The 25,648-nt window shown below is 54.6% G+C and overlaps 2 protein-coding genes across 2 annotated transcripts in view; both read left to right on the top strand.

The window, feature by feature from the left end:
- The window catches only part of LOC101947201 (adhesion G protein-coupled receptor E1-like), a 125,965-nt gene that overhangs the window by 41,774 nt on the left and 58,543 nt on the right, over positions 1-25,648 (top strand). The window lies entirely within an intron of this gene.
- On the top strand, positions 1,537-24,953 carry LOC101933042 (adhesion G protein-coupled receptor E3-like). Its single transcript, XM_065576445.1, has 18 exons — positions 1,537-1,624; positions 5,243-5,299; positions 6,575-6,712; positions 7,438-7,593; positions 12,084-12,239; positions 13,299-13,430; positions 14,621-14,688; positions 17,223-17,400; positions 17,938-18,057; positions 18,764-18,963; positions 19,619-19,799; positions 19,937-20,148; positions 20,686-20,921; positions 21,666-21,732; positions 22,505-22,596; positions 22,865-23,033; positions 23,145-23,252; positions 23,779-24,953. Exons 1-18 carry the CDS (start codon positions 1,594-1,596, stop codon positions 23,815-23,817), a joined length of 2,340 nt encoding a protein of 779 aa, XP_065432517.1. The 5' UTR covers positions 1,537-1,593; the 3' UTR covers positions 23,818-24,953.

Raw genomic sequence — 25,648 nt, 5'->3', positions numbered from 1 at the left:
CTTGTGTCTCTGAATCTAACCCTTAAGGGCGCCTGCTCAGAACAGCTTTGCCGACGTTCATTCAGGCAGGGACAGCTGAGTTTTCGCTTGTCTTCAGGAAGGCACTCCAATGAGGAAGCTTTGGAGAATGAAGTCTTGGTTGGTAGGATAATATAATGGGGCCTCAGTTAATGACCCCAGCACACATGCCATGATAGACTCTGCTGGCCAGTGGCAACCAGGAGAGCAAAGAAATGCCTTTAGCCACAGGGAATGTGTTGTTCTAAAGTAGGCAGAGGAGGAAATAAGTCAGGTGAACCACACGCCAATGCTCACCACAATCCAGACAGGACAGAGCGAACCACCGGGAAACATCTGAGAAAAGGGAAGTCACTGAGCTGAAACCGACTTTATATGGGCAAAACCCACATGTGTGTGCAGTGCTTTTCCTCAGTGGAAGGTTGATCTATTTGGAGGAAGCATGTGTGTGACACTGATTGGACCAGAGCTGTTCCTCTAGGAGGGGGCCACAAGAAAAGGGGACCTGGGAAGACCCACACGAGTTATCATAGGTGGAGCTTGAGTGTATTTCTTTGCCTCTCTTCACCTTGAGCTTATGGACACCTGGATGGGAGGCCTGGAGAGCCCCAAATCCTGAGGAGTCGCTACCTTCAAGAACCTGCCTTAAGGGACCATAGACAAGGACCATCTGTCGGGAATCAGGTCCTGCAGCAGAGCCAGTCTCCAGGTATCCTAACGAGCGCAGCTGGCCTGTACCAAGCTGCCTGATTGGTGGGAAGGGTCAGCAGACAGGCTTTTAAGCCCAGCAGTAACAGTTCAGTAGCTGCTCAAAGTTTTTGCCCACAGCTATGATAGCTCCGGCCTTGGACCAGCCCTGCTCCTGCCTGGCCTCTCTCCAGGTAACCTGGTTCTGACCCTCAGCTCTGATTCTTCATCTCCAACTTCGGCTCTGACCCTGATTCTGACCCTGGGTTTCGACTCCTGGCTCCTGCCCCTGGCTCTGGTTCTTGGCTGCCAGGTCCTGCTCTGACCACTAGACCTGACCGCCCACATCCCGCTGGCTTAGTTAGCAGCAAGGCAGATTTAAATTAGATATTAAGAAAAACTTTCTAATTCTAAGGATGGTTCAGCACAGGAACAGGTGACCTAGGGAGGTTGAGGAAACCCTGTTATTGGGGGGGTTTAAGAACACGTTGGACAAACACCTGCCAGGGATGGTCTAGGTGTACTTGGTCCTGCCTCAGCACATGGGGATGGATTGTTTGATCTCCTGAGGTCCCTTCAACTCCACATTTCTGTGATTCTGTGAAGTGGTGCTAGGTCCTCTGCACTGTGGTCAGTTTCCCCCATAGGGTATCAGGTATTGAGCAAAGTAAATGCTTATGGGTGTGGGAGAAGTGTTAGGGCAGAAGGAAGGAGAGCAGGGCATGCTGAGAAGACAGTGCTTTGCTATGTGCAGTACTGTTGGTTGATACGATATCATGCAACAGGACATGAGTTGACTTGGCTTCCTGTCTAATTTCTCCAAGATAAGGAGGCTGCAAAGCTCAGAATCCTCAGAACTCTACCTGCCCTGGTAACGTCTGAGCCACCATGGGAACCCGAGGTGCCGCGTATCCATTGGGTGAGTGGAACAAAGTCCATGGGCTGAACTCGGGTGGGGCTAGGAGAGTCCAGAGGGGCCCATGGGTCTGTCTTCACTGGGGCTCAGAGGTGAATATTCCAGCTTGAGAAGACATAGTCATGCTAGCTCTCATCTAACTAGAAATAGAAGTGTCGGCATGGTGTTGGGAGGGTCTGGCCACCGTGAGTGTGTACCTGTGGTCTTGGACGGGATCGTAGTCGGAGCAGGGAGCATCTCCTCTTACTTGCCCAAGAGCGGCCACACATCAATTTTTGGCTGCCAGCTGGGTCAGAGCAAGCCCGGGTATGTCTCCTCGAGCTAGAATTTACACCTAGGCCTACGCTACATTGGTGTCACGTGTAATTTCCTCTGCTCCCTCCAGTGCTCACGTTGCACCACCTGAGACTCCATCCAGATCCACTGAAACACCCTTAGATTTACTGGGCCAGATTCCTGGGGCTGGCTGAGATGGGCTCATCTGAGATGGGCTCACTACGAGACCAGAGCGTGGAGAGGTCAAAGATGGTGTCAGGGCTGAATCCCCACTCTGGCACCTCGAGTGCAGGAAGTGGGGGGCCTGCAAGGAATTTAAAAATTAATAATTGCCACTCCAAGCTTGTATTACACTCTCAAGGTTACAGCTTTCCTCTGACCTTGGCTTGGTAAACGCTGCCACCACACAAATGCAAAAAATCGCCTTCGAACCCAGGCAGCAGCACTTCAGAATTCCTTCCTGTGGGGTACCCTCAAGCCCTTTCACTCCCTCTGGGGAAGAGCTGAGAAAGAAAACAAAGGAAATTACCTGTGGCTACCAGCTAATCAAACAACATGCACAAACTTCTTAGGACCCCAAAAATCCAATCCTGTTCTTAAAGGTAAATTTATTAAAAACAAAAAGGAAAAAAATACATCTGAAACTTAGGCTTTTTGGCTAGATCTTAAAAGAAAGAATTACAAAAATTAAGCACCCAAAAAACCTTTCATCTGGGTTCAGCTTAAATGTTAAAAGTGAACAAAAGCATCTGGGGTTAGCACAGAGGAGATCCACAAAGCAAAATAAAGCTAATTGCGTCTAGCTAAACATTCCTAATTTACTGACATATTTGGGGCGGGGGGGGGGGGTTTCAAATAAGTAATTCTAGGTATGAACAATTGAGAAATACCCCTTGCCATTAATGTACTCAGTGGCTAGGTGGTCTGGTTCCAGAATTGGAATGTGCGTTCCATCTATCGCCCCTCCGCAGTTAGGGAAGCCCATTTGTGCAAAGCCATCCACAATGTCACACACATTGCCCAGAGTCACGGTCTTTCAGAGCGGGATGGGATTAATGGCCCTGCAGACTTCCATCAACACGAGTCTAACCGTTGACTTTCCCACTCCAAACTTGTTAGCGACCCATCGGTAGCAATAGCTTCCACAGTGCAATCGCTACGCGCTTCTCCAACGGCAGGACAGCTCTCATTCTCATGTCTTTGCGCCGCGAATGTGGCTTTCCTCATCTGAACATTCTGCAGCCACTGCTCGTCATCCCAGACTTGCATAGCGATTTGATCCCACCACTCAGTGCTTGTTTCCCGAGCCTAAAAGCAGCGTTCCGCTGTGGTCAGCACCTCTGTGAATGCCACAAGCAATCTCGTATCGTAGCTACTACATGTGTCAAGGTCAATGTCGCACTCCTCTTGCCTTTGTAGTTTAAGGAATAACTCCACTGCCACTCATGACGTGTTGGTCAGAGTGAGCAGCATACTGGTCAACAGTTCGGGATCCATTCCTGCAGCCCAAAGAGGCAGGACATGCAATACACAAACCGTTGAAAGATGGCACCAAATGCAGACAGAAGCACAGGGATTGCTGGGATGCGAAGCAATACATTATGGGCCACTGGGACAAGACCTAGGATGCCCTGCGACCCCCTCCGCTTTCCCATATCTCTTAGCGGCAGAAGAAAAAGAGGTGTTCTGTAGGATAGATGCCCAGAGTGCAGCGCTCCGAATATCGCTGCAATGTCGCAAATGTGAACAGCTGACAGTGTGAACACACAACAGCCGTTTCCGTCACGTGGAGTCGAACAGACGGGCTGTCCTCTCTCAAGTTCCGCGCTAGCTCCATCCCCAGCTATGGGCTGGATGCAGGAATCCCTGGGTCATTCTCTGGCCCGTGCAGTGTGAGAGGTCGGATCAGCCTGCTCCCTTCCTGGCCTGAGAATCTCTGAATTAATGGCTCAGCCTTTGCTCCAAGGGGAACTGTGATGCCGTCACCTCCCCAGCTCCCTCGTCCTTCAGCGTCTCCCCTGGGGGAGATCCACCGGAGCTGAATTTCAAATCCGCGCCCCCTTCCTAGGAAAGCACAATGGGGTTCCACAGCCTGCTGTGCTTCCCCTTTTCACATCACCTCGGGCACTCGGCCCCGGGTCTTTTATCATCTCGTTCTTCGCACCCGCGTGTGGTTAATGACTCAGAGCAACAGGCTATAAATAAACACCAGCAGGAGGGGGCAGATCTGGGCTGATACCTGAGTGAAAAGCAGATCAAAAGCAGCCTGTGTTGTCTTTTCGCCCCATTCCCCACTCGGTGCTTCCCCTTTCATAGTGGGTTTGTCCATTGCATGGACGCACTGGGTGACCTTGGGTAAGTCATTACCCCTCACTGTGCCTCAGTTTCCCCATCCTCCCTTTGCCTATTGCCATGAGCCTTTTGGGTCACAGACTGGCTCACTGTGTGTCTGTTCAGCACCGAGCGTGATGTGGCCCTGATCTCAGTCGGCTCTGGGCAGCACCTGGCAGAATGGGGGCCCTGATTTTGGTGGACTCTGGGTGCCTCACGGCACAATGGGCAGGCCCAGATTTCCGATTAGGCACAGTAGGCACATGCCTAGGCACATGCCGGCATTTTATGAGGTGCCTAAAAATTCAAATTTTGCTCCTCCCAGGTCCTAGCAGGGGGCAGGGCCGGCTGAGAGGGAGACAGCCCCACACAGCCCTGCTGCTGGAGCACTCCTCCTTCCACCCAGCAGACAGCGTCACCTCCTGGGGGCCGGGGGCAGGGCTTGGGAGAGTGGGTCCCTGGGGGAGTTCATGGGGCAGCTCTGGGGAGAGGGGGTGGGGGGCGCTGGGCAGTGGGCAGACGGGCTGCTGGTTGGCAGGGCATCTAAAAGTTAAAAGTGGTGGGGTTCTCCCGCCACCCATGGCAGTTAAGAGCTTCCGGGCAGCAGGGGTACCCTGCAGCTCCTGGCTGCCTCCTGGTGATGGGGACACTGGAGCTCCAAGCTGGTGGGGGGGGGATGACCACAAAGCCCCTGTGCCTAGGGGCGCCCTAAGTATAAATCCAGCCCTCACAATGGGGGCTCCTGGTCTTTGTTGCTAATACACACAAAAAAGACCCAGTTGCCCTGGCCAATAAGTCCAATTCCCAACTGGAACCAGGTACAAATATTAGCAGAGATCCAAGCTCGGGCTGATTTACCAGATCACCAGGTTTCTGCATTTTTAATTCCACCATCGGCAGGGCACTGACTGGCCATTGGCCCAGGATTGGCAGGATGGGGGCGGCTGGGGGTGTGTGCAGCTGAGTGGCGGTTATCATCTGCCCATGGTGCCTTACCCTGTCTCTGCCTTCCAGGGCTCTGCATCGCCCTGTGCCTGCGGGGCACCGTGGCCCAGAATAACGGCGTACAAGGTAAATCTGACTCCTCCTGGCTAACCTTCCCCAGCGCTCCCGGCTGCCTGGGATCTCCGGCCTCCGCCCCCTCCCGTCCCTTTCCCTTGTGGGAGGAGAGCAGAGTCAGGGGTCTGGCGAGCCGGGAGCAGCCCCTTGGTGTGGGCATCTTGGGGTGAGTTTATAGAGCAGGGTGGGTGCGTGCAGGGGAGAGGAGAAGGCCCCTGTGTAGCCCTCCCCTTCCCTTCCCAGCCTCATGGCCAGCAGAGAATAGACACTGGGGCCCAGGGCTCTACACTGGGGGCTGGAGTGAGGGGCAGATCCCCTTTGTAGCCAAGGGCCGTGTTATTGACCAGCCTGAATCAACCCCTGATGGCTCAGACGTTAGAAGTGGCATTTGCAGACGGCCCCCTCCCCAAAATCAGGCTGACCTGAAACCTGGGACCCACGTGCCCAGCTGGGAGAGGGGAGTTTGGGATCAGGACTCTGCACCCCGAGCCCAGCTCTGCTGCGAATCCCAAGATGGGGCAAATTCCCATTGACCCACTGGGGTCCCCCAGTGCTGCACCCACCCTGCTCCGTCTGCTCCCATCCCAAGCCCTGCAGCCGGCTAAGCTGCACTGGGATCCTTCCCCTCACGCTGGCCAGAGGGACGGGTCCCAGCGGAGCCCCAGACTCCGGGCAGCTAAAGGATACAGGAGCCCCCGTAGGCAGGTCACAGTCTGGGTAATGGGAGGCAGCTCTGGATCCAAACTAGCCTCGCGCCCGACTCCGCTCTCAGTCAATCCAGAGCAGAGCCGGGCAGGAATTTCCCAAGGAACCATTTTTTGACAGAAAATGCCGATTCGGTTCAGAGGAATGTTTGGTTTTACTCAGGATAAAATTGTGGGGCGGGGGGAGGGAGAGTGGAGATGAAATAATTTTTAAAACGAACAATTCCCGTTTTCCGGTTCTAAGCGAAGTTTGGGTTTGACATTGACGCTAATGAGAGTAACGAGGACAACAACAAAAGGGAGAAAAATCGGGTGAGAGCGAAAACGTTTCACTTGAACCGACACCCAGCTCCGGCGGCTCCGCCTGTCTGTGCCGGGGGCTCCCCGGGGAGCCAAGGCCCCTGTGCAGCCGAGGGCAGCTTGTTGCCAGGCGGTGGATGGCGTCGGAGTTGTTTGCCAGGCGCCCAGGGCCAAAAATCAGCAAATGGGGCATGTGAAAGGAGTCGATCCCACTGTGTGTGGGGTGGGTGGGGGGAGCTGCTCTGCACTGGCTGACCCTGCCCAGCTGTTCCCGCCCCTGCAGGTACCACTGAGGACTGCAACAACCATGTGCTGTGCCCAGCAAACGCCAAGTGTGTGAACAACACCCACTGCACCTGCCTGGATGGATACCAGTCACATGGGAATCGCTTCTTCACCGACCCAACGGAGATCTGTGACGGTAACGGGGCTCCCACGTTGTCCTGGGGGGGCTGGGACAGAGCAGGGCATTAAGGGCCGGAGCAGCCAACTCCACTGACTCCAGGGCCTGTTGTGGGGGCTCAGCCCGGCTGGGGAATGAGGGGGGCAGCAGTACGGGTGAGCGCCGCCCTCTTGGGGATCGAACCGGGGCCTCCAGAGTGAGCAGCAGGAGCGGCTGCAGCAGGAGCCAGGAGTGTTGGGCTCTGTGGATTGGGCACAGGGTGGGGGGGCCCATCACACTGACCCGTCTGAATCCCAGCCTGAGCCCAAATCAGCCCCTGGGTGCCCTGGGGCAGAGGGGCCCCACGGGAGCAGAATGGGGCAGCCCTGGCTATACTTCCCACCCCCCAGCCGGCAGGGATCCAAGGAGGGAGGGGGAAGAGGAGAGGCAGCTTGTCACCCCCCCAACACAAAGGGAGCCTGGAGCCCCAGAGGGACGTCTCCCCCCATCCCCTCACGTGGGGGATCTTGGTGTTTGTGGGGCCAACCCCCCCCCCCCCCGTACCTGGGACAGGAGGCTCGGGGGGGGCTGTTTCCGACATTCCAGCAGAAATGGGTAACTGAGAATCAGGCCTTTAATCACTAACCACTCGGGGCCCCGGTTGCCTGGGTCGCATCACACAGCTCAGTACGGGGGGCTGTGGGAGCGATAAGGGGAACGTCTCCCTGCCAGGCCTGTACAGAGCGTCCCCTCTTGCGTTACAGATATTAACGAGTGTCTGGGGCTGATCCCACCAGACTGCGGACCCAACACACACTGCACCAACGTGCCTGGGAGTTACTACTGCACCTGCATGTATGGCTACGAGTCCAGCTTTTGGAAAGCCAACTTCATGCACGCGAGTGAGAACACCTGCCAGGGTGAGCTCTCCCCTGGCCCCACCTGCTGAGACCCCCCCCCACACACACAAATGCTCGTTCCCAGGGCCGGCTCTGGCTTTTTGGCCGCACCAAGCAAAAAAAAAAAAAACGGGGCGGCGGCCGGATCCAGGGTGCAGGGGGACTCCCTGCACTGCAGATGTGTTCTGGGGAGGAAGGGAGGGAGCAGGGGGAGAGAGAGAAGTGGGCTGGTGCCTGGAGCCGGCCCTGCTTGTTCCAGGCCTGGCGCTGCACTGAGGCTGCTGCCGGATTTGGCAGTGGCCTGAAGCTGTGATGAGACGTGACCCTGGACTGCTCCCGCAGAGCATGGGGCTGGACTCACCCCTGTGCCCGGTGCTTGGACAGGGAATAAACCCTTAGGGTTAGAAACAGACCCACAGAGCAAACTCCTAGTGCTGCAGAGATGCGCTGGGGAGAGGGGAGGGGACCCTCACTGGCCCCAGCACGCAGCATCTGAGCTGTTAGTGCCCTGCTGAGCCTGGAAAGTGGTCCTGGAAATGCCTCTGGGAATTGGGCTAAAGTGTTCCTGAATTCGCCCCCGTCCCCTATGGCTTGAGCTTCCGCCGGGGGGCAGCCAGCCATGCCCTGCTCTGGCCTCTAGGGCAGGGGTGGCCAACCTGAGCCTGAGAAGGAGCCAGAATTTACCAATGTACATTTCCAAAGAGCCCCAGTAACACATCAGCAGCCCCCCATCAGTTTCCCCACCCCACCCCCAGAACCATCCACCCACTGACAGCCCCGCCCATCAGCGCTTCACCCTTCCTTCCCACAACTCCCAATCAGCTGTTTCGTGGCATGCAGGAGGCTCGGGGGGGGGGGGAGTGAGGCCACTGCAGGCTCAGGGGAGGGGGCGGGAAGGGGTGGAGTGGGGGCAGGGCCTGTGGCAGAGCCAGGGGTTGAGCAGTGAGCACCCCCAGCACATTGGAAAGTTGGCACCTGTAGCTCCAGCCCCGGAGTCGGTGCCTGTACAAGGAGCCGCATATTAACTTCTGAAGAGCCGCATGTGGCTACAGAGCCACAGGTTGGCCACCCCTGCTCTAGAGGTGCAGCTGCTAGTTGGAGGGACCCTCCCAGTGCCCCAAGCTCCCTGCATGGGCTGTGCTGTGAGGGGCCATGTGCTGTGACTGGCATTGCCAGCCCAGCCCCAGGCTTCCCCGAGGCACCCCCAGTTCCAGCAGTCTGGGGCGGGAACATGGGGTTGGCGTTCGTCGGCTCCGTGTGCTGTCCCGGCTCTGGGCGGGTCGCCGGCCCGGCAGACCTCCATCGAAGTGCCCAGATTGCCCAAAGTCGGATCATTGGCGAAGGCACTGGGCCGGGTTTATCGCCAATGCAGCCCGGTGCCAGCGCCCATAGATGCCACAGGGACATGGCCACACGTCTGCCTCTGACAATGGACCACGAGAGTTACAGACTGAGACAAACCATCTGGGATAAACAACCTACGTCCCAGCTTGTGTGTTTCACAACATGCTTGTTACTCCCCTCCCTCCCCGTGCCTTTCTCCTGCTGCTTCAGACAAAACATTCCCCACCTGTCAAACCGTCTTATCATGTGCTAGGCAGGGGAATGTGGTTACACAGTCACTGTGTTTTAGCAATGCCGGCAATACCGGTGCTGAGTTCATGCACCGGACGGTGAACTTGCAGACAAGCCTCTGCTTTGTGACAGGATGTTACTGGTGCCTGGGGGGGCCACACTGAGATTGCTCCATCCGGGCAAACTGCAGAGTGGGGCCGACAATCCCCCAAACTGCTGGTTAGTTCTAATACTTAGATTCACCAAGGCAGCAACAAACCAGCTGCTCCGGTACCGTGCTGCTCACCCAGAAGCCAGAAACACAGTTCCCAGCTCCTTTTCTAGTGTGGCTTTAAAGGCAGAATTTGGGTCATTTAGCCTGTGTCAGGGTTCCTTCCCCACTCTGAACTCTAGGGTACAGATGTGGGGACCCGCATGAAAGCGCCGTAAGCTTATTTCTACCAGCTTAGGTTAAAACCTTGTACGCTGCCACCACGAAGTGATTTAACAAGAAACAGGGAAAGGACCACTTGGAGTTCCTCTTCCCCCAAAATATCCTCCCAAGCCCTTACATCCCCTTTCCTGGGGAGGCTTGAGAATAATATCCTAACCAATTGGTTACAAAGTGATCAAAGACCCAAACCCCTGGGTCTTTGGACAATGGAAAAATCAGTCAGGTTCTTAAAAGAGGGATTTTATTAAAAAGAAAAGGTAAAAATCATCTCTGTAAAATCAGAATGGAAAATAACTTTACAGGGTAATCAGATTCAAAGAGCCCAGAGGAACCCCTCTAGCCTTAGTTTGAAGTTACAACAAAGTAGAGATAAACCTCCCTCTTGCAAAGCGAAAAATCACAAGTTGAGAAAACAAAGATAAACTAACATGCCTTGCCTGGCTGTTACTTACAAGTTTGAAATATGAGAGTCTTGTTCAGAAAGATTTGGAGAGCATGGATTGATGTCTGGTCCCTCTTAGTCCCAAGAGCGAACACACCCAAAACAAAGAGCACAAACAAAAGCCTCCCCTTCCCAAGATTTCAAAGTATCTTGTCCCCTTATTGGTCCTTTGGGTCAGGTGTTAGCCAGGTTACATGAGCTTCTTAACCCTTTACAGGCAAAAGGATTTTGGTGCCTCTGGCCAGGAGGGATTTTATAGTATTGTACACAGGAGGGTTGTTACCCTTCCCTTCATAGTTATGACAGCCGGCAAGTTGCTTAACCCTTTCTGTCTCAGTGTCCCACAGGGCCGGACTTTTGCTCAGAGCATCACTTCTGCTGACTTTGGTTCGGGCCTTGTGCCAGGCCCCTTCTCCAGGCTCTCTCTGCTCCAGCTCCATGTCGCTCCCCCAGGGCAGCGCTGTGAGAGGGCATGTGCTGGGACTGGCATTGCCAGCCCACCCCCAGGCTTCCTTCAGATACCCTGGCTTCCAGCGGCATGGCGCGGGGACACCCGGGCTGACCAGCTCCGCGTCGCTCCCCCAGGGCAGGGAGTTTGTCCAGGGCACAGGCCGAGAGGTCTCTCTGGGCTCGCAGTGCAGTGGATTTGGAGACCCCTTTGCGCTGGTGAAGCTGGCGCATGCACCAATGCCAGTCCCCTGGCAGGGGATACCCATACGCGGGTGTCTCCACCGGGGGATGCTGGAAGCTGCCAGCTGCTAAATCGCTTTGTGCTGGTCCCTGTCTGTGCTCCCTGAGTCCCCCGAGTCAGCAAAGCACATGCTTGGCTCCAGCCCTGCCCAGCGACGCACTTATCTCGGCTCCAGTGGGTCTCAAGTGCATGGCTGAGCTCCTGACGACAATCCCAGGCACTAAAAAATATCAGATTCGCTTAGAAAATCACGAGCTTTAGAAAGACCAATGAGCCAGGGGGCAGCCTGTGGTTTGAATTGAATTGAAAAGGGGCAAATTCAAAGCAGATACAAGGAAATACTCCTCCACCCGGGGCAGCAGTAGCCTCTGGAACTCACTGCTACCGCAGCATGGAGGCTGTGAATGTGTCTAGTTTTAAAGAGGGACTGGCTGTTTCTTTGGGGAGCGACAATGCCTGGAGATGTGCTAGTTAATGGGCAGTAATTCTGGGAGGGAGGGAAAAGCTCCCACTTCAGGGCTTCAGCCAAACTCCGACTATTAGAGACCAGGAGGAGACCTTCATGGGGGCAGATTATCCCCCGGCTGCTGCTGCGGGACTCTTACACCTTCCTCTGTAGCGCCCGTTGCAGACGGGATACCGGGGTAGATGGGCCCTGGGGCTGACCCAGGCTGGCAATGCCTGTGTGTTCCTCTGTGATTGGAACCTGAGGGGGATTTCTGCCAAGTCCCAGTGTCCCCACCCCTTGGGCAACTCAGCTTCACACATGGACTCCTAAATCTCCCCAAATCTTGGTCCCATTGGGGCTTGGCCCATAGACGCCACAGTGGTGTTCTGGGGTCAGAAGGTCCCCTTCCCCCTGTGATGTTCACGGCACACACACAGTTAGAAACATCCTCTTGCTGGCGGGCTGCAGCTCAACACAGGGTTATTCTTAGAATCCGGAACCCCAGCACACGAGGACCCCGAACAGAGAGAGACAAAGCAGGCTGCTCCTGAAGGCAGACGGGCACAACTAACCCCACTTTGCTCTAGGCTGGGCTCTTTGGCAGACACACGGCTGAAAACCCCAGATCACATGCTTGTCACCCAAGCCCCCTAGCCCGCAAGCAGGTCCAGGAAAGCCCCTTGCAGATGTAAAGTGAGAGCTTGTGATGCTAACACATTTTTCAATACACCATATTCTCAAGTGGCCGTTCCGCTGCCAGAGCATCCTAGAGTGGCCTGAGCATAGCTGAGAATCAGACCTGTGATTGCTAAACTCCCAGGGGCCTAATCAGCTCAGTCCCATAACCCAGCTCAGTACAGGTGGGTGATACAGGAACGTCTCCCTGCCAGGACTGTACAGAGCGTCCCCTCTTGTGTTGCAGATATTGACGAGTGTCAGGGCCCGAACCCGGCAGACTGCGGACCCCACGCACACTGCACCAATGTGCCTGGGAATTACTCCTGCACCTGCATTGATGGCTACGAGCCCAGCTCTGGGAAAGCCAATTTCATGCACGCGTGTGAGAACACCTGCCAGGGTGAGCTCTCCCCTGGCCCCATCTGCTGAGACCCGCCCCCCCCGCACACACAAATGCTCGTTCCAGGTCTGGCGCTGCACCAGAGGCTGCTAGTGCCCCTGAGCCTGGGAAGGGGCCTCATGGAGGGTCCACATAAAGCACAGTGCGCTCTGCCCCCTATGGTCCTGGGGAGCAGGGAATAGCCCCAGCGCAGGGCACCCCGGCCACGCCCCCAATCTGCCCCCTCCCTCAGGGCTGGGAGCAGAGCCTTTTCCAGCCCCACACTGACAGGGAGCCCCCTGGATGGGAGGGTGTTTCCCCATGGGGCCATTATGCCCCCTTAGGCAGCTGGGGCGGCCTGACCGGAGAAGGGGCCGGGGCGTTCCAGGCCCTTGTTTGCAACATTCAGCCGGTAGTTAGAGCTTGTATCAAGTCCTAGCCAGCCGTTCCCATGGAAACCGCCCTTTACACCCCCGTTTGGGGGGCGCAGAGCAACGGGCCCGTCGAACTGGGAGAACTCAGGAGCCCATTCGTTCAAGCGCTTCCCCTGGCAGAGACCCCGCCCAATCTGTGAGCCCCACGGGACCTGCATCAACATGCCAGGGAATTACATGTGTAAATGCAATTGGGGATTTGGGAAGAGTCAAAAGGATCCGTCTCAGATCTGCACAGGTACAACGGGAGTTGGAAATAGTCGTGTCAAAGGCATGATGTTTCTGGCTTTTCTGCAGTGTTGTTAATGTGTGGTGTTGCCTTAAAGCCCCACCTCCCAGAGTCACGTGATTCCGCTTTTGGCTAAAATCAAAATTAGGGCCTGGTCCACTTGGCAGAGGGAAAACTGCCAAACATTACGCTGGGGTGACTGACAGCTCCCAAACCAGAGTCAAACAAAACAAAGCCAATTTTGTGACTTTTTTGCAGCCTGGCTCATGGTTTGTGACTTTTATTGATTGCTTGGCGTTGGCGATGCTGTTAATGCACGGCCACTGAGCTTACCCAGGATCTCCATGGTCATTCACCCCCCGTGTGCCCCCAGCCGTGCTGTGTGTGACACCCCCCTCCCCCGCTTTCCCCTCTCAGACATCGACGAGTGCCGCAAGACCCCAGGTCTCTGCAGCCCCAAGGCCACGTTTATCAACACCTACGGAAGCTACTGGTGTGAGTGCCGGGCCGGATACGTCCCCTCCACCAGGAACTCAACCATGTGCGAAGGTGGGTCCTGCCCTGGGAGGCATGGAGGGGAAAGCTGGGGGGGCTAAGCAGGGTCTGGGGTTACACAGTCAGAGGTCTTGCCCGAGGGGACACCGAACTGGGAACTGGTCTGGGACGGTGCACCAGCCCCCCTTGCTCCCGTGGACGGGGTCCCTCTAGGTCTCAACCCTAGCCAGGAAGGGCTCAGCTTCAAAGCCCTGACCACTCCGCAGCCCAGCCTGTGTATCCACTGGGGTGTTTCCGGTTGTCTCAGAGCCACAGCCACCAGCGTGCCCAGGTCTGGCTCTGGGAGTGGAGCAGGGGTCACTGCAGGGCCAGGCCGGAATTACACTTATCTGCACCAGAGCCAGGCCGGGGAGTGGGTGAGCAGGGCTGCAAGGGGCCGGGTGTCTCTTCCCTAGGGTTGCCAACCCTCTAATCACACAAACCCAAACACCTTCCCCGCCCCTTCTCCGAGGCCCCGCTGCACCCACTGCATCCCTCTCCCTCCGTCGCTTGCTCTCTCCCACCCTCACTCACTTTCCCCGGCTGAGGCAGGGGGTTGGGGTGTGAGAGAGGGTGCAGGCTACGGGCCGAGCCTGGGGAAGGTGGTTGGGGTGCAGGTGGGGGTGTGGGGTTCAGGCTCCGGGAGGAGGTTTGGGCACTGGGAGGGGGCTCAGGGCTGACATAGGGGTTGGGGTGCAGGGGGGTGCAAGGTGCTGGCTCAGGGATGGGGCTCAAGCATGGGGTTGGGGTGAAGGAAGGGTGCGGGATACAGGCTCTGGGAGGGAGTTTGGGTGGCAGAGGGGGCTCAGGTGGCATTTACCTCGGGTGGCTCCCAGCCGGCAGTGCAGTGGGGCTAAGGCATGTGAAAAGCTGAGTTCTCCCCAGCGGGCAGAGGCGTCTGTACCCAGCAGGTCTCTGCAGAATAGATGGAAACACGTCTAGAAGCCTCGGAGACAGGAGCAGGAGGAAGGGGCAAAGCAGAGTGTAATTGGAGGGAGAGAGAGACAAAGTGAGACGGGGGGAAAGGGATGGAGTTTTGTAGCAGTCGCATGTTAAACTCTTAGCAGCACAGGACTGGCATGTGGACAGAGAGCAGCCATCGGGGCGGGGAAGAGAAGGGGATTTTCCCCCAGGCAGGAGTGAGTTGAGATGAAAATCTGATATGAAAGCTATAACATCTGCTCCTCTCTTCCCATCGCTCCAAGCCCCCAGCATTAACTCCAGCGCTGAGTTCGAGGGAATCAAAGAGACGTGCAGGAATTTCTCTCTTCAGGTACGTTCGAACCCATCATTCATTTGTTGGGGATTTTGCCCTGTGTTTTTTATTACCAATATGGAAAGTCCCAGACAAAAACCTTTCCTGTTGGTATTACGGTGACCCCTGTAAACGTCATCCAAGATCAGGGCAATTCTGCGTTTCTTCCTTTCATCGCTGGGACTCGATCCTCCTCGTCCTTCTAGTAGAGAAGAAGAATTACTTCTCGTGTCTTGCTTACAACGCTCCTGCTAATACAGGGGTTCTCAAACTGGGGGTTGGGACCCCTCAGGAGCTCATGAGGGGATTACATGGGAGGTCACAAGCTGTCAGTCTCCACCCCAAACCCCGCTTTGACTGCAGCATTTATAATGGTGTTAAATGTAAAAAAAAGTGTTTTTAATTTATAAGAGGGGTCGCACTCAGAGGCTTCCAGTGTGAAAGGGGTCAGCACTAGAAAAGTCTGAGAACTACTGTGCAAATACATCCCAGAATGAGGTTGGGGTTTTTTGCAATAGCATTACACTGTTGACTCATATTTAGCTGGTGATCCATTATGACCCCAGATCCCTTTCCGCAGTATTCCTTCCTAGGCAGTCATTTCCCAGTTTGTATGTGTGCAACTGATTGTTCCTTCCTAAGTGGAGAACTTTGCATTTGTCCTTATTGAACTTCATCCTGTTTACTTCAGACCATTTCTCCAGTTTGACCAGATCATTTTGAATTTTAATCCGATCCTCCAAAGTACTTGCAACCCCTCCCAGCTTGGTATCATCCGCAAACCTTATAAGTGTCCTCTCTATGCCATTATCTAAATCATTGATGAGGATATTGAACAGAACCAGACCCAGCACTGATCCCTGCAGGACCCCACTCGATATCCCCTTCCAGCTTGACTGTGAACCACTAATAACTACACTCTACGAACGGTTTTCCAACTAGTTATGCACCTACCTTAGAGTGGATCCATATAGGTTGTATTTCCCTAGTTTGTTTATGAGGTCACCTGAGACAGTGTCAAAAGCCTCACTAACGTCAAGATATACCATGTCTACCGCTTCCCCCCATCCACAAGGTTTGTTACCCTGCCAAAGAAAGCTATCAGGTTGATTTGACAGGATTTGTTCTTGACAAATCCATGCTGACTGTTACTTATCACCTTATTATCTTCTAGGGGTTTGCAAATTGTTATCAAACTTTATAAAACTTCTGTAGCTTTGCTAGTGGCTGGTCCCAGACTTACACGCCCATTGTCTTCCTGCAGGAGAGCATTGAATCTACAGACCATATACTCTGATTTCTTCTGCTGATTTTCATGCTGTTTCTTTACAATATGCATCTCCATGTCTCTCTGCGTGTTCTTTCACTTCCTCTTTCCTCTCTCTCCACGAGCACTATGTCATCTGCAAAAGGCATGTGCCAGGGGCCACTCTCTGGCTGCTTTCTGTCAATTCATCCAGCACCGACATGAACAAAAAGGGATTAGTCCCAAGCCTTGATGAATTCCAGCTGTTACAAGAAACTGTTCCCTTTCTCCACATGAACCTCGCGCTGTGGCAACAGCACCATCGTACATGTCCTGGACACGTCTGATATAAAAGCTTTATTCAGTCAATGAGGGGTGTCAGGATCAGGCTCCTGCATAAGTCCAACACCAATGTTGGTCGCCCTTCAGCGCCTGCAGAACTCACCCTCGCTCTCGGTCTCTCTGCAGGGAAAGTGGAGCAGCAGAAGCAGCAGTTTTTGCTCTTTCTTTAATTCGACATTAGACATTTTGATGTCCACGTTTGGAGATGGGAATACGGAGTTATCACTGGAGGTGAGAGGCTCCACCTCTTAAATGTGCCCTGCAGACTAGTCCCCCTGCGTGTGCCCCAGAGCCCTGCGTGCTGCTGTGCTGAGTTAGGAATCTCACTGGGTTGTGGGGGAGGAAGACATGTAGATACTCTTCAGACAAGATCTGTGCCCTCCACTGCTGTGGGGAGGGGGGGTGCGCCCTCTAGTGGTATTTGTCTGTGTCTGCGCTCACATGTTCTGTAGTGGTGCGAGTGCACATTTGTGTTTGTCCACCAACATGCACCCTATAGTGTTCAGAACTGTTGATGTTAATCAGAGGTGCTATACTGCTAACAGTTAATGGGGATTCTCCTTCAGCTTATCTGTCAGTGACCTGAGTTTTTCAGGCAGCAGGATCTGGGCTCTATCCCTGCCCTGCCAGACATTTCTGAGCAGCTGCCGGATGCAGCATAGAGACAGCCTAGGAAGCCATGGGCTTGTGACAATGTTGTTCCCTGGCATCTGTAATAGAGGGACAGGGGAGCGGGAGTGAAGAAGGAAGGACAAAGGGTTCTACCCCAGTTGGCTTCAGGTGCCAGTGAGGACCCAACTCAGCCTCAGTGGACCCCCTTTGTAAAAGGCTCCCCCTCTGACAGGACTGCAGCCCCCTGAACTGGGAGAGGCTGTGATGTCCGACTCCCCCTGGGAACACACGGGACGTGGCACCTGAACCCCCGGACTCCTCGCTCCCGGGGCTTTTCCTTTCCTGTCCCCAGAACGTGACTCTCCGTTTCAGTGCCCTCCTGAACAGCACCTCCCTCTGGGATGGCGGAGACAAGGGGGACGTGGGGTCAGCCGTGACGGTCCTGCTGCAGAGCGTGGAACTGGCCTCGCTGGCCACTGCGCTCCGGTCTCCGGAGAGGACAACACAGAACATAATGACAGAATCTATGGGTGAGGGGGGACGTGTGGCTCTTGGCGCCACCTGCTGGCTGCCGTAAGATACGGGGTTACACACTGTGCCACAAATCCACTGGAAGTTAGAGCCTATATACCATTGTGGATGTGAGCCTGTGTTCAGTACAGACACAGACCAGCACTGCCCCTGCCCCAGGAAATATAACCCAGCCCCGCCAGTGCCCCCAGGAGCAACAGCAATGCCCAAGAAGGCTTTAAATGTAATATTTGACATTCCACCACTAGGGGCTGCCACGCTGAGCCAGTCACCTCCCCCCACTCTCACTACTCCCCCTGCTGGGGACGCAGCATCCCCAGGGAGACAGAGCCAGAATGGGGGGAGGGGATACGGGGTTTATCAATGGAACTGGGGGGGAGCTCCAAACTTCCCCCTCCCACAGTGCGAAGTGCCCTAAAGCCCCCCAGCTCCAAGTGGAGTGGGAGGGGGGGTGGATCTGGCCCAGAATGGACAGATTCCCAGGGAAGGGGTTTCACAGCGAGGGGCTCTGTCATTCCTCACCCCACCCCCCACAGCTGTCCAGACGCAGCTCGTCACCGGGAACTGCAGCCGGGACAGTGAGGTCATCACGCTGAGAGCTCACGAGGAGACGATGGACGTGCACTGTGATACAGTCACCGGGGCAGCCACACGAGGTACCATCCTGGGGATGGCAACACCCAGGGCCCAAACCACTGCACAGAGCGGTTCCTGGGCACTGAACCCCAGTCTGGGTTCCCCCGTTCCTCCCTCCCTCCCCGTCGATCCCCGGGCCAGGCCCTGGCCTCTGTCTCTAGCCCTGAAGGGCTCCTTGCTGGCTGAGCCAGTGGTTCTCAGGCTGTGGCCATGGAGCTGACACCTTCGTTCCTGCCTGTCCCACAGCTTGAGCCCCGAGCAGTGAGGAGTTGGGGGCAGAGGGGAGACGGCTCATGAGAGGGTCTCTGGTATAAAGTGGGCCCAGAGAATGGAAAGGGCAGGGACGCCCTAGTCTAGCCAGACCCCCAAATGGAGATGTGGGGACCAGGGTAACGTGTACCTCAGCTGCCATATTCAGGGCCCCGAATCCTCCAGCACCAGGGGAAGCTCATCCCTGGCCAGCCCCTCTCCTGGTCTCGCTGAGAAAAACTGAATCTTCATCTCTGCATCCTGCAGCTCGACGTTTCCAGCCGGGCGCGTTCCTGGGGGCTTCGAGAGAGGAGGTAGCACAGTCCAGTGGTTAAACCTTAAGAGTTGTGGCCAGGATCCTGGGTTCCATTCCCAGATCTGCCACAGACTCACTGTGACCCCTGGGCACCCGGCCGGCTCCTTCTTTGCCATAGCGTCCCCAGCTCCCTAACGAGGGATCATCTCCTCTCCCAGCAGGTTTGGGGGCTGCTGCTTTTATTTCCTACTCCACCCTGGACTCCATCATCAGTGCGAGACGTCTCAGCGAGGGAAATCTACCGGCTGGTGGGAAGCTGGAGAAGAGTCATCTCAACTCCAGGGTGGTGAGTGGGGCCGTCGGAGACGGGAGACCCATTCACCTCTCCAGACCTACAAACTTCACCCTGCGCCACAAACAGGTGCGTGAAGGAAGAGCCTTTCCCTTTGCTCCATATCTGGGGCTCCAGAGGGGCCTATAGAAGGCACCATCTCCTGCCGGGCATTTGGACTGTGCTGCCTTTCTGGCTATCGATGGTCCTGAGAAGAGGAGGCCTCCTTATTCCTGATGAGTTGGGGCTGTTTTCCTGGAGGAGGTTACTGCGGGTCACATCACGACACATGGCTATGCAAAGTGCTCAAGGGTAACAGCTCCGCCTAGATCAGCCCTGAGCCGGAATAACTGGAAAGCCGCTTTCTGTAGAGATTGGGGTTCAGGGAATCAGCATGAAACACTTTGATACAGTAATGAAGTGGTTAGGGTGCATATATGTATGTGTGCACACAGCACTGCCCTCTGCTGGATGCAGTCAGAACTGCTCAGCCATGTGCCACGTTCCTTATAGTGCTAACAGCTAGCAAGGGTTTATTTCGCTTGTGCTCCCAAAGCAGGGCCTGTGCTTTTGGAGCAGTGGGTTCTCCGTTCTCTCTCTTCTGTCACCGGGATGGCCCCAGTGGGCACTGGGGACTGCGTGGGGAGAGCCGTGGAACTGTAGGTGACCTCGGGTTTGCTATAGACTTGTGATAACAGAAATGACGTTCCGTGGTCCCACGAGGATGATTCTGTTGTATTTCCAGGCCAAAAAAGAGGAGGAAGAGGCTCTCTGCGTCTACTGGAAAGTAGAGGCTGAGAAGGGCAGTTGGTCTCCGGACGGCTGCACCGCCGTGCACACGAACAGCACTCACACCACCTGCAGCTGTGACCATCTCTCCAGCTTCGCCGTCCTAATGGCTCCCACCACAGTGACGGTATCTCACCGTGAGACTCGGGTCACAGGGCTGGACCCTAAGCTCCGCACTCAGCCGTGGGCAAAGCTCTCCATGGAGCGACTGGAGGCTTTGCTTGGGAGAAGGCTGAGTCGGAGCCCAGGGGGCTGGGCTGGGCTCACTGGTGATTGTCCCTTTGCTGTGTTACAGGAGAGTTACCCACTGACCATCATCACGTGGGACTGACCCTCTCCCTGCTGTGCCTCTTCCTCGCCATCCTCACCTTCCTCCTGTGCCGCTCCATCCGCAACGTCAGCACCTCCCTCCACCTGCAGCTCTGCCTCTGCCTCTTCCTGGCCACCCTCCTCTTCCTCACCCCGGTGACACACACCAGCAGTCGGGTACGGCCTGATTCTCCCCTGCTCTGTTCCTCCAGCAGGGCTGGGGTATGTGGTTTGAACCCCTTTGTGCTCCCTGGATTCTAGGCTGTGCAGGACACAGTGGGGATTCCCAGGGGGGGATTTTCCCACCCCATTAGGCCCTTTCACACTGGGCACAGTTTTCTGAGTGTCCCCAACCCTTGGAGTTCAGCCAGTTCTATCCCTATTTCACATTCTCCCTGTGCCTCGATTTCTCTCCTATGTGACTTGCCAATGGTCACCCAGGGACTCTGTGGCAGGGCTGGGAACAGAACCTGGATTCCCTGAGCCCTGCTCCCTTGCTCTAACCACTAATCTCTGCTCCCTTCGTGCATCAGCAATGTGCACCCGCAGGACCCTCCATAGACCGAGGAACCTGCCATCTCTGGGTCATAGAGCGCTATAACTGGAGAGCTGTGCTAACTATAATCCCAGTGTGACCCCCCCGCAGCAGTTCTCCCCCATACTCAGCATTTCCCTTCACAACCGCAGTGTCCCTGGGCTCTCTGTCTCCCACAGGTGGTGTGTGCTGTCATTGCTGGCCTCCTACATTACCTCTTCCTGGCCTGCTTCAGCTGGATGTTGCTGGAGGGGCTGCACCTCTTCCTCACCGTCAGGAACCTGAAGGTCGTGAATTACACCAGCGCCAGCCGGTTCAAGAAGAGATTCATGTACCCGTTCGGCTACGGATTCCCAGCCCTGGTGGTGGCTATTTCTGCAGCGGTGAATCCTGACGGCTACGGAACTTCCGAACAGTACGTGCAGCGCCCATCCCGAAGGGGAGCTGGGATGTGGCTTCCATGCGCTTGTCCGGCTCACCCCAGGTCTGACTTGAACCTGGATTTCCCTGCTCACCCCACCAGGGAGCTGAATGTCTCCCGGGACCCTTCCCATCCCCAGTCACACTAAGCTGCCCCGAATGCTGTAGTTGAGCTGCCCACCTGTCAGACATCTGCACTCCTCACCCCACTGATGATGTGGAAGAACAAGCCAGAAAGATCCCAGCTTGACTCCCAGGTCCCAGGCTGGATTTGTGCGGCTGGTGGGCAGGAAACAAATGCACCTTCTTCCTGTGTGCAGATCCCTGAGGATCCTCTCTCTAAAGTGAGCGACTCACTAAAACAGGGCGTGGCGTGTTCTAGACACCCCAGGCTAGATCCTCTTCTGGTGTAAATCAGTGCAGATCACTTTCTTCAGTGCAGTGAAGCCAATGTCCATCCGCTGCATGTCTGGCCCTTCATTAACACTGCACCCATCCAGCAGAAAGGGTCATTTGAGGAGGTGGAAGAGGAAGTGGGGGCTGAAAGCAGGAGATGCTGAGGTAGATGGGGAGGGCCGTTAGCCTGCTACTCGCAATAGAGTCGGCCATGTCACAGGCAGGCTGAGATTCATCTCGCTTTTGAGAGCCAGCTGCCCCATGACACCCCCTCTCTGTCCCCGGGGCTGAAAACGGGCAGTAATCCCATTAACGTCACCTTCTTCTTCCTCCCTCCCTTTAGCTGCTGGCTCAGCCTGGACAGAGGCTTTCGTTTGAGCTTCCTGCGTCCAGTATGTGCCATAATCCTGGTGGGTACCTCACAGAACCACAGGGCCCCATTCTCCTCTCACCTCTGTGACCCCATTGATTTCAGTGAAGCAGGGAGGAGAACGTGGCCCATAAGACACAAGGAAAGACCCAGTTAGTTCCCACCTGGCTCATCTGTTGTGGTCAGTCCCAGGATTAATCCCTGTGCTGTATCCCCAGGCCTACAGCCTTTACTCGGGCACAGCTCCCATGGACATCAGTAGGAGTTTTCCAATTGAAAACAGCAAGAGTTTGGTCTACTCTAGATAATGACCCAAGGAACGAGGAAGGGAGAAGGCTGCACTCTGCAGTGCTTTTTGTAGGGAGGGAAACAAATGTCCCTAAATATTCCTCCATACCCCCTGGGGGAAATTGTGGGGAGGGGAAATTGTTACAGCCTGAAGGTGGCAGGAAGTATTCTAGAGTCAGGATCTGGAATCTCTGAACCAAATCCTGCTCTCAGTTACACCAGTGTAAACCCAAAATAACTCCTGACTCCACTGGAGAGGCTCCATATTTAACTCTGAGCAGCATCTGGCCTCTGTGATCCCATTGATCCATCTCAGCCCTGGCTGTGCTGTCAGCTCCACGAATGGGGAGGGACCGAGAGCTGCCAGGGGATATTACAGGAGAGGGGATGATTCCCACCGGAAATGAGCAGTCCCCGGTTCTGCAGTGTTCGGCTCGTTCCCCTGGGATCGTTCTCTGCCTCTGCTGGAGTCACTGGCCCCGGATGGGATGTTTTACAGGAAATATTTCCCACTCTTCCCACAGATAAATATAACGTTTTTTGCCCTGACCCTGTGGATCCTGAGAAACAGACTCTCCTCCCTCAATGCAGATGTGTCCACCCTCAGAGACCACAGGTGAGATGGCAACAAAACTATACTGGAGGGTCAGATGCCTTGGTTTGGAAGATGCTTGGCACTGGGAGGGTGTGAGGGATTGCAGGAGGGGAACAGCATATCTAGGATCCATTGGAACGAATTCCCATAGTGTTTGCATTGACAGTAACCCTGTCCCACACAGGAAAGCCAGGGACGGTAGCTCCACCCCATTCTGTCCAGATCCTCCTGACCCAATTGCTCTCCATAGGGTTATTGTAACGGGATCTCTCCATCTGCCTTTAACCAGGTTACTGACCTTTAAAGCCATCGCCCAGCTCTTCATTCTGGGCTGCACATGGAGCCTTGGTCTCCTTCAAGGTGGCCCAGCAGCCACGGTAATGGCGTATTTATTCACTATCGTCAACAGCCTGCAGGGAGCCTTCATCTTCCTGGTGCACTGTCTCTTCAATCGCCAGGTAATGCCCACGGCCTGTCAGCGCCCACCCAGCACCTTCACCTTCACCAGCCATGTCTGATCTTCTCAGAGTTAGTTACATAGTGCAGTGACAATGTCCTTCATTCTCCAGGTGAGAGAGGAGTACAGGAGATGGATCAAGGGATTCCGAACGTCCAGCACAAAATCTCAGACATCCGATCTATCCATGTCTGCTGTCCCCACCAGCAGCACCAAGACGGTAAGAGGTCCTCTGCTGTGTTCCAATACCTGCCTGTGACACAGTCATCTCTAGCTGGGTCTCATCACTGCTGTAAGGTGCTTTGCCCCCCGAATGACTCAGGATTGGTTATGAGCCAGCTGGGAACGTCACTGCAAGTGTTAGTGAGAGTGGGTCACTATCGAGGAGTATCCTAGATGTCTGAGGCACCAGAACAGAATGTCCTGTCCTGGCACCTCCGCGTTCCCTTCCCTTGGCTCTCCTGGGAGCTCCAGGGGTCACTCACTGTGGACTAGGCAGGCATTGGCTCTTGCAGTGTAATGATCTGAATAGATCAGATTGTCCCTGGGATTGAATCCTTGTCAGTGCAGATGGATCATCCCCAATGAGCAGTCCGCACCGTGAAGAATTTCCCTTGGCTCCATTATCCCTATGGGTCAGGCTCCAGGGGCTTTGTGGGTCACCTCCCAGAGACAACCCACCAGTTTGCACATTACACTCTCAGTGGCCTTGGAACCTATTGTCATTTTTCTGCTTTTCTTGCCAGGCGGAGTCGGCAGCCACCAGGGCCGTGTTCAATACCTAGGGGTTCCAATACAAAACAGAACCGGCTGGAGCCCCCTGTGATGTTGCACTTCATATGCTTTATAGAAATATGCTCATGAATATGGCATAACTGGAATATGCTTTATGCTAAATACCCCTTGTATGGTGTCTTTAGAAAGCTTGTAATCTACTAAGTGTGCTCATCCTATTTGTTTGCATGTGTTATTTCTATATCTGGAGTTAGGAGAATAAGATATAAACCTGTATCATTGATGAAAAACATATTAAGTGGAGGCCATTAAGGGTGCTCCAGAAACAATCAGTTCTAAATGACCTTAGTTACTTGAAAGCCTCCCTGTGTACGTGTGGGCCAGCCCATGGGGAATGGAGACTAGGGGTCTTACAGTGACATGTGACCATTCACCTGATAATGAAATCCATCTTAAACCTGGTACTTTTCCATTTAGAAGGAGGGGTGAGCTATTATCAGTAGGAGAAAAAAAACTTGATATATGCCATCATGTGCTAGCAATGCCCGTCTGCCATGAACATTGGCCAAACCGGACAGTCTCTACGCAAAAGAATAAATGGACACAAATCAGACATCAAGTCTTATAACATTCAAAAACCAGTCGGAGAACACGTCAGCCTTCCTGGACACTCAATTACAGATCTCAAAGTTGCAATATTCCAACACAAAAAACTTCAAAAACAGACTCCAATGAGAAACTGCATAATTGGAATTAATTTGCAAACCAGACACCATTAATTTAGGCTTGAATAAAAAGTGGGAGTGGATGGGTCATTATACAAAGTAAAAACAAAGTAAAAACTGTTTCGCCATGCTCATTTTCCCCCCTACTGTTACTCACATCTTCTTGTCAACTGTTGGAAATTGGCCATCCTGATTATCACTAGAAAAGTTTTTTTTTCTCCTGCTGATAATAGCTCACCTTAATGAATTACTCTCGTTACAGTTGGTATGGCAACACCCATTTTTTCCTGTTCTCTGTGTATATATATCTTCCTACTGTATTTTCCACGGCATGCATCGGATGAAGTCACCGAGGCAGTTTGAAAGCCACACCCTAGTTAGGCAATGTTTTTGTTGTATTGCCCAGCACGGGCCTACTCCTGCAAGGTGCTGATCACCTCCAGGGAGCACTGGCAACCAACCTCGACGCCCATTGCAGGACAGCTCTGCCAATGGGCTGTATCCTGACCCACAGCCCCACCCCCCCCATTTCTGTCCTGGGCTTCCTGATTTCCAAAGCTCTGCTGATGCCTCTCAATCCTGACCCACAGCCCCGGCTATTGTAGCCCTGGGATTCCCCCCAACCACCGTCACTGTGGTGCCCCTCAATCTCGATCCCAGTCCTGAGCTCCGTACCCAGGCAGAGCTGTGCCAATGCATCTCAATCCCACCCCACCCCCACTCGGCCAGCCTGCTAGTCCTCCAGTTACTGCTGTCTGCGCCACCAACCCTTGAGTAGAGGGCGAGACCTAGCGACACCATTTGGAGATGTCTCAGTCAGATGTGGCAGAATGAGGAATCATGTAAAAGACAGTGTGTCTAGTGGCAAACTAGAACCCCGTGAACAGAGGGGATGAGACTGAATGGACAAATGAACATACAGGGACTAAACCTCACACACAGAGAGGGCCAGATCCTCAGTGGGTATAAACTGGCATCACTCTCATAACTTCAGTGAAGTTCTGCCCATTTACTCTAGCTGGGACACCAATGGAGCGTAGGCCTAGGTGTAAATTCTAGTTCAAGGAGACATACCCGGGCTTGCTCTGACCCAGCTGGCATGCTAGAAATAGGAGCATGGCCGCATTTGGGCAAGTAACAGGAGAGGCTCCCTGCC

This window comes from Chrysemys picta, chromosome 22 (assembly GCF_011386835.1).
Source record: "Chrysemys picta bellii isolate R12L10 chromosome 22, ASM1138683v2, whole genome shotgun sequence".
Lineage (NCBI taxonomy): Eukaryota > Metazoa > Chordata > Testudines > Emydidae > Chrysemys > Chrysemys picta.
Note: the sequence above shows the minus strand (reverse complement) of the source record. Positions and strands in the feature narration are given on the sequence as shown.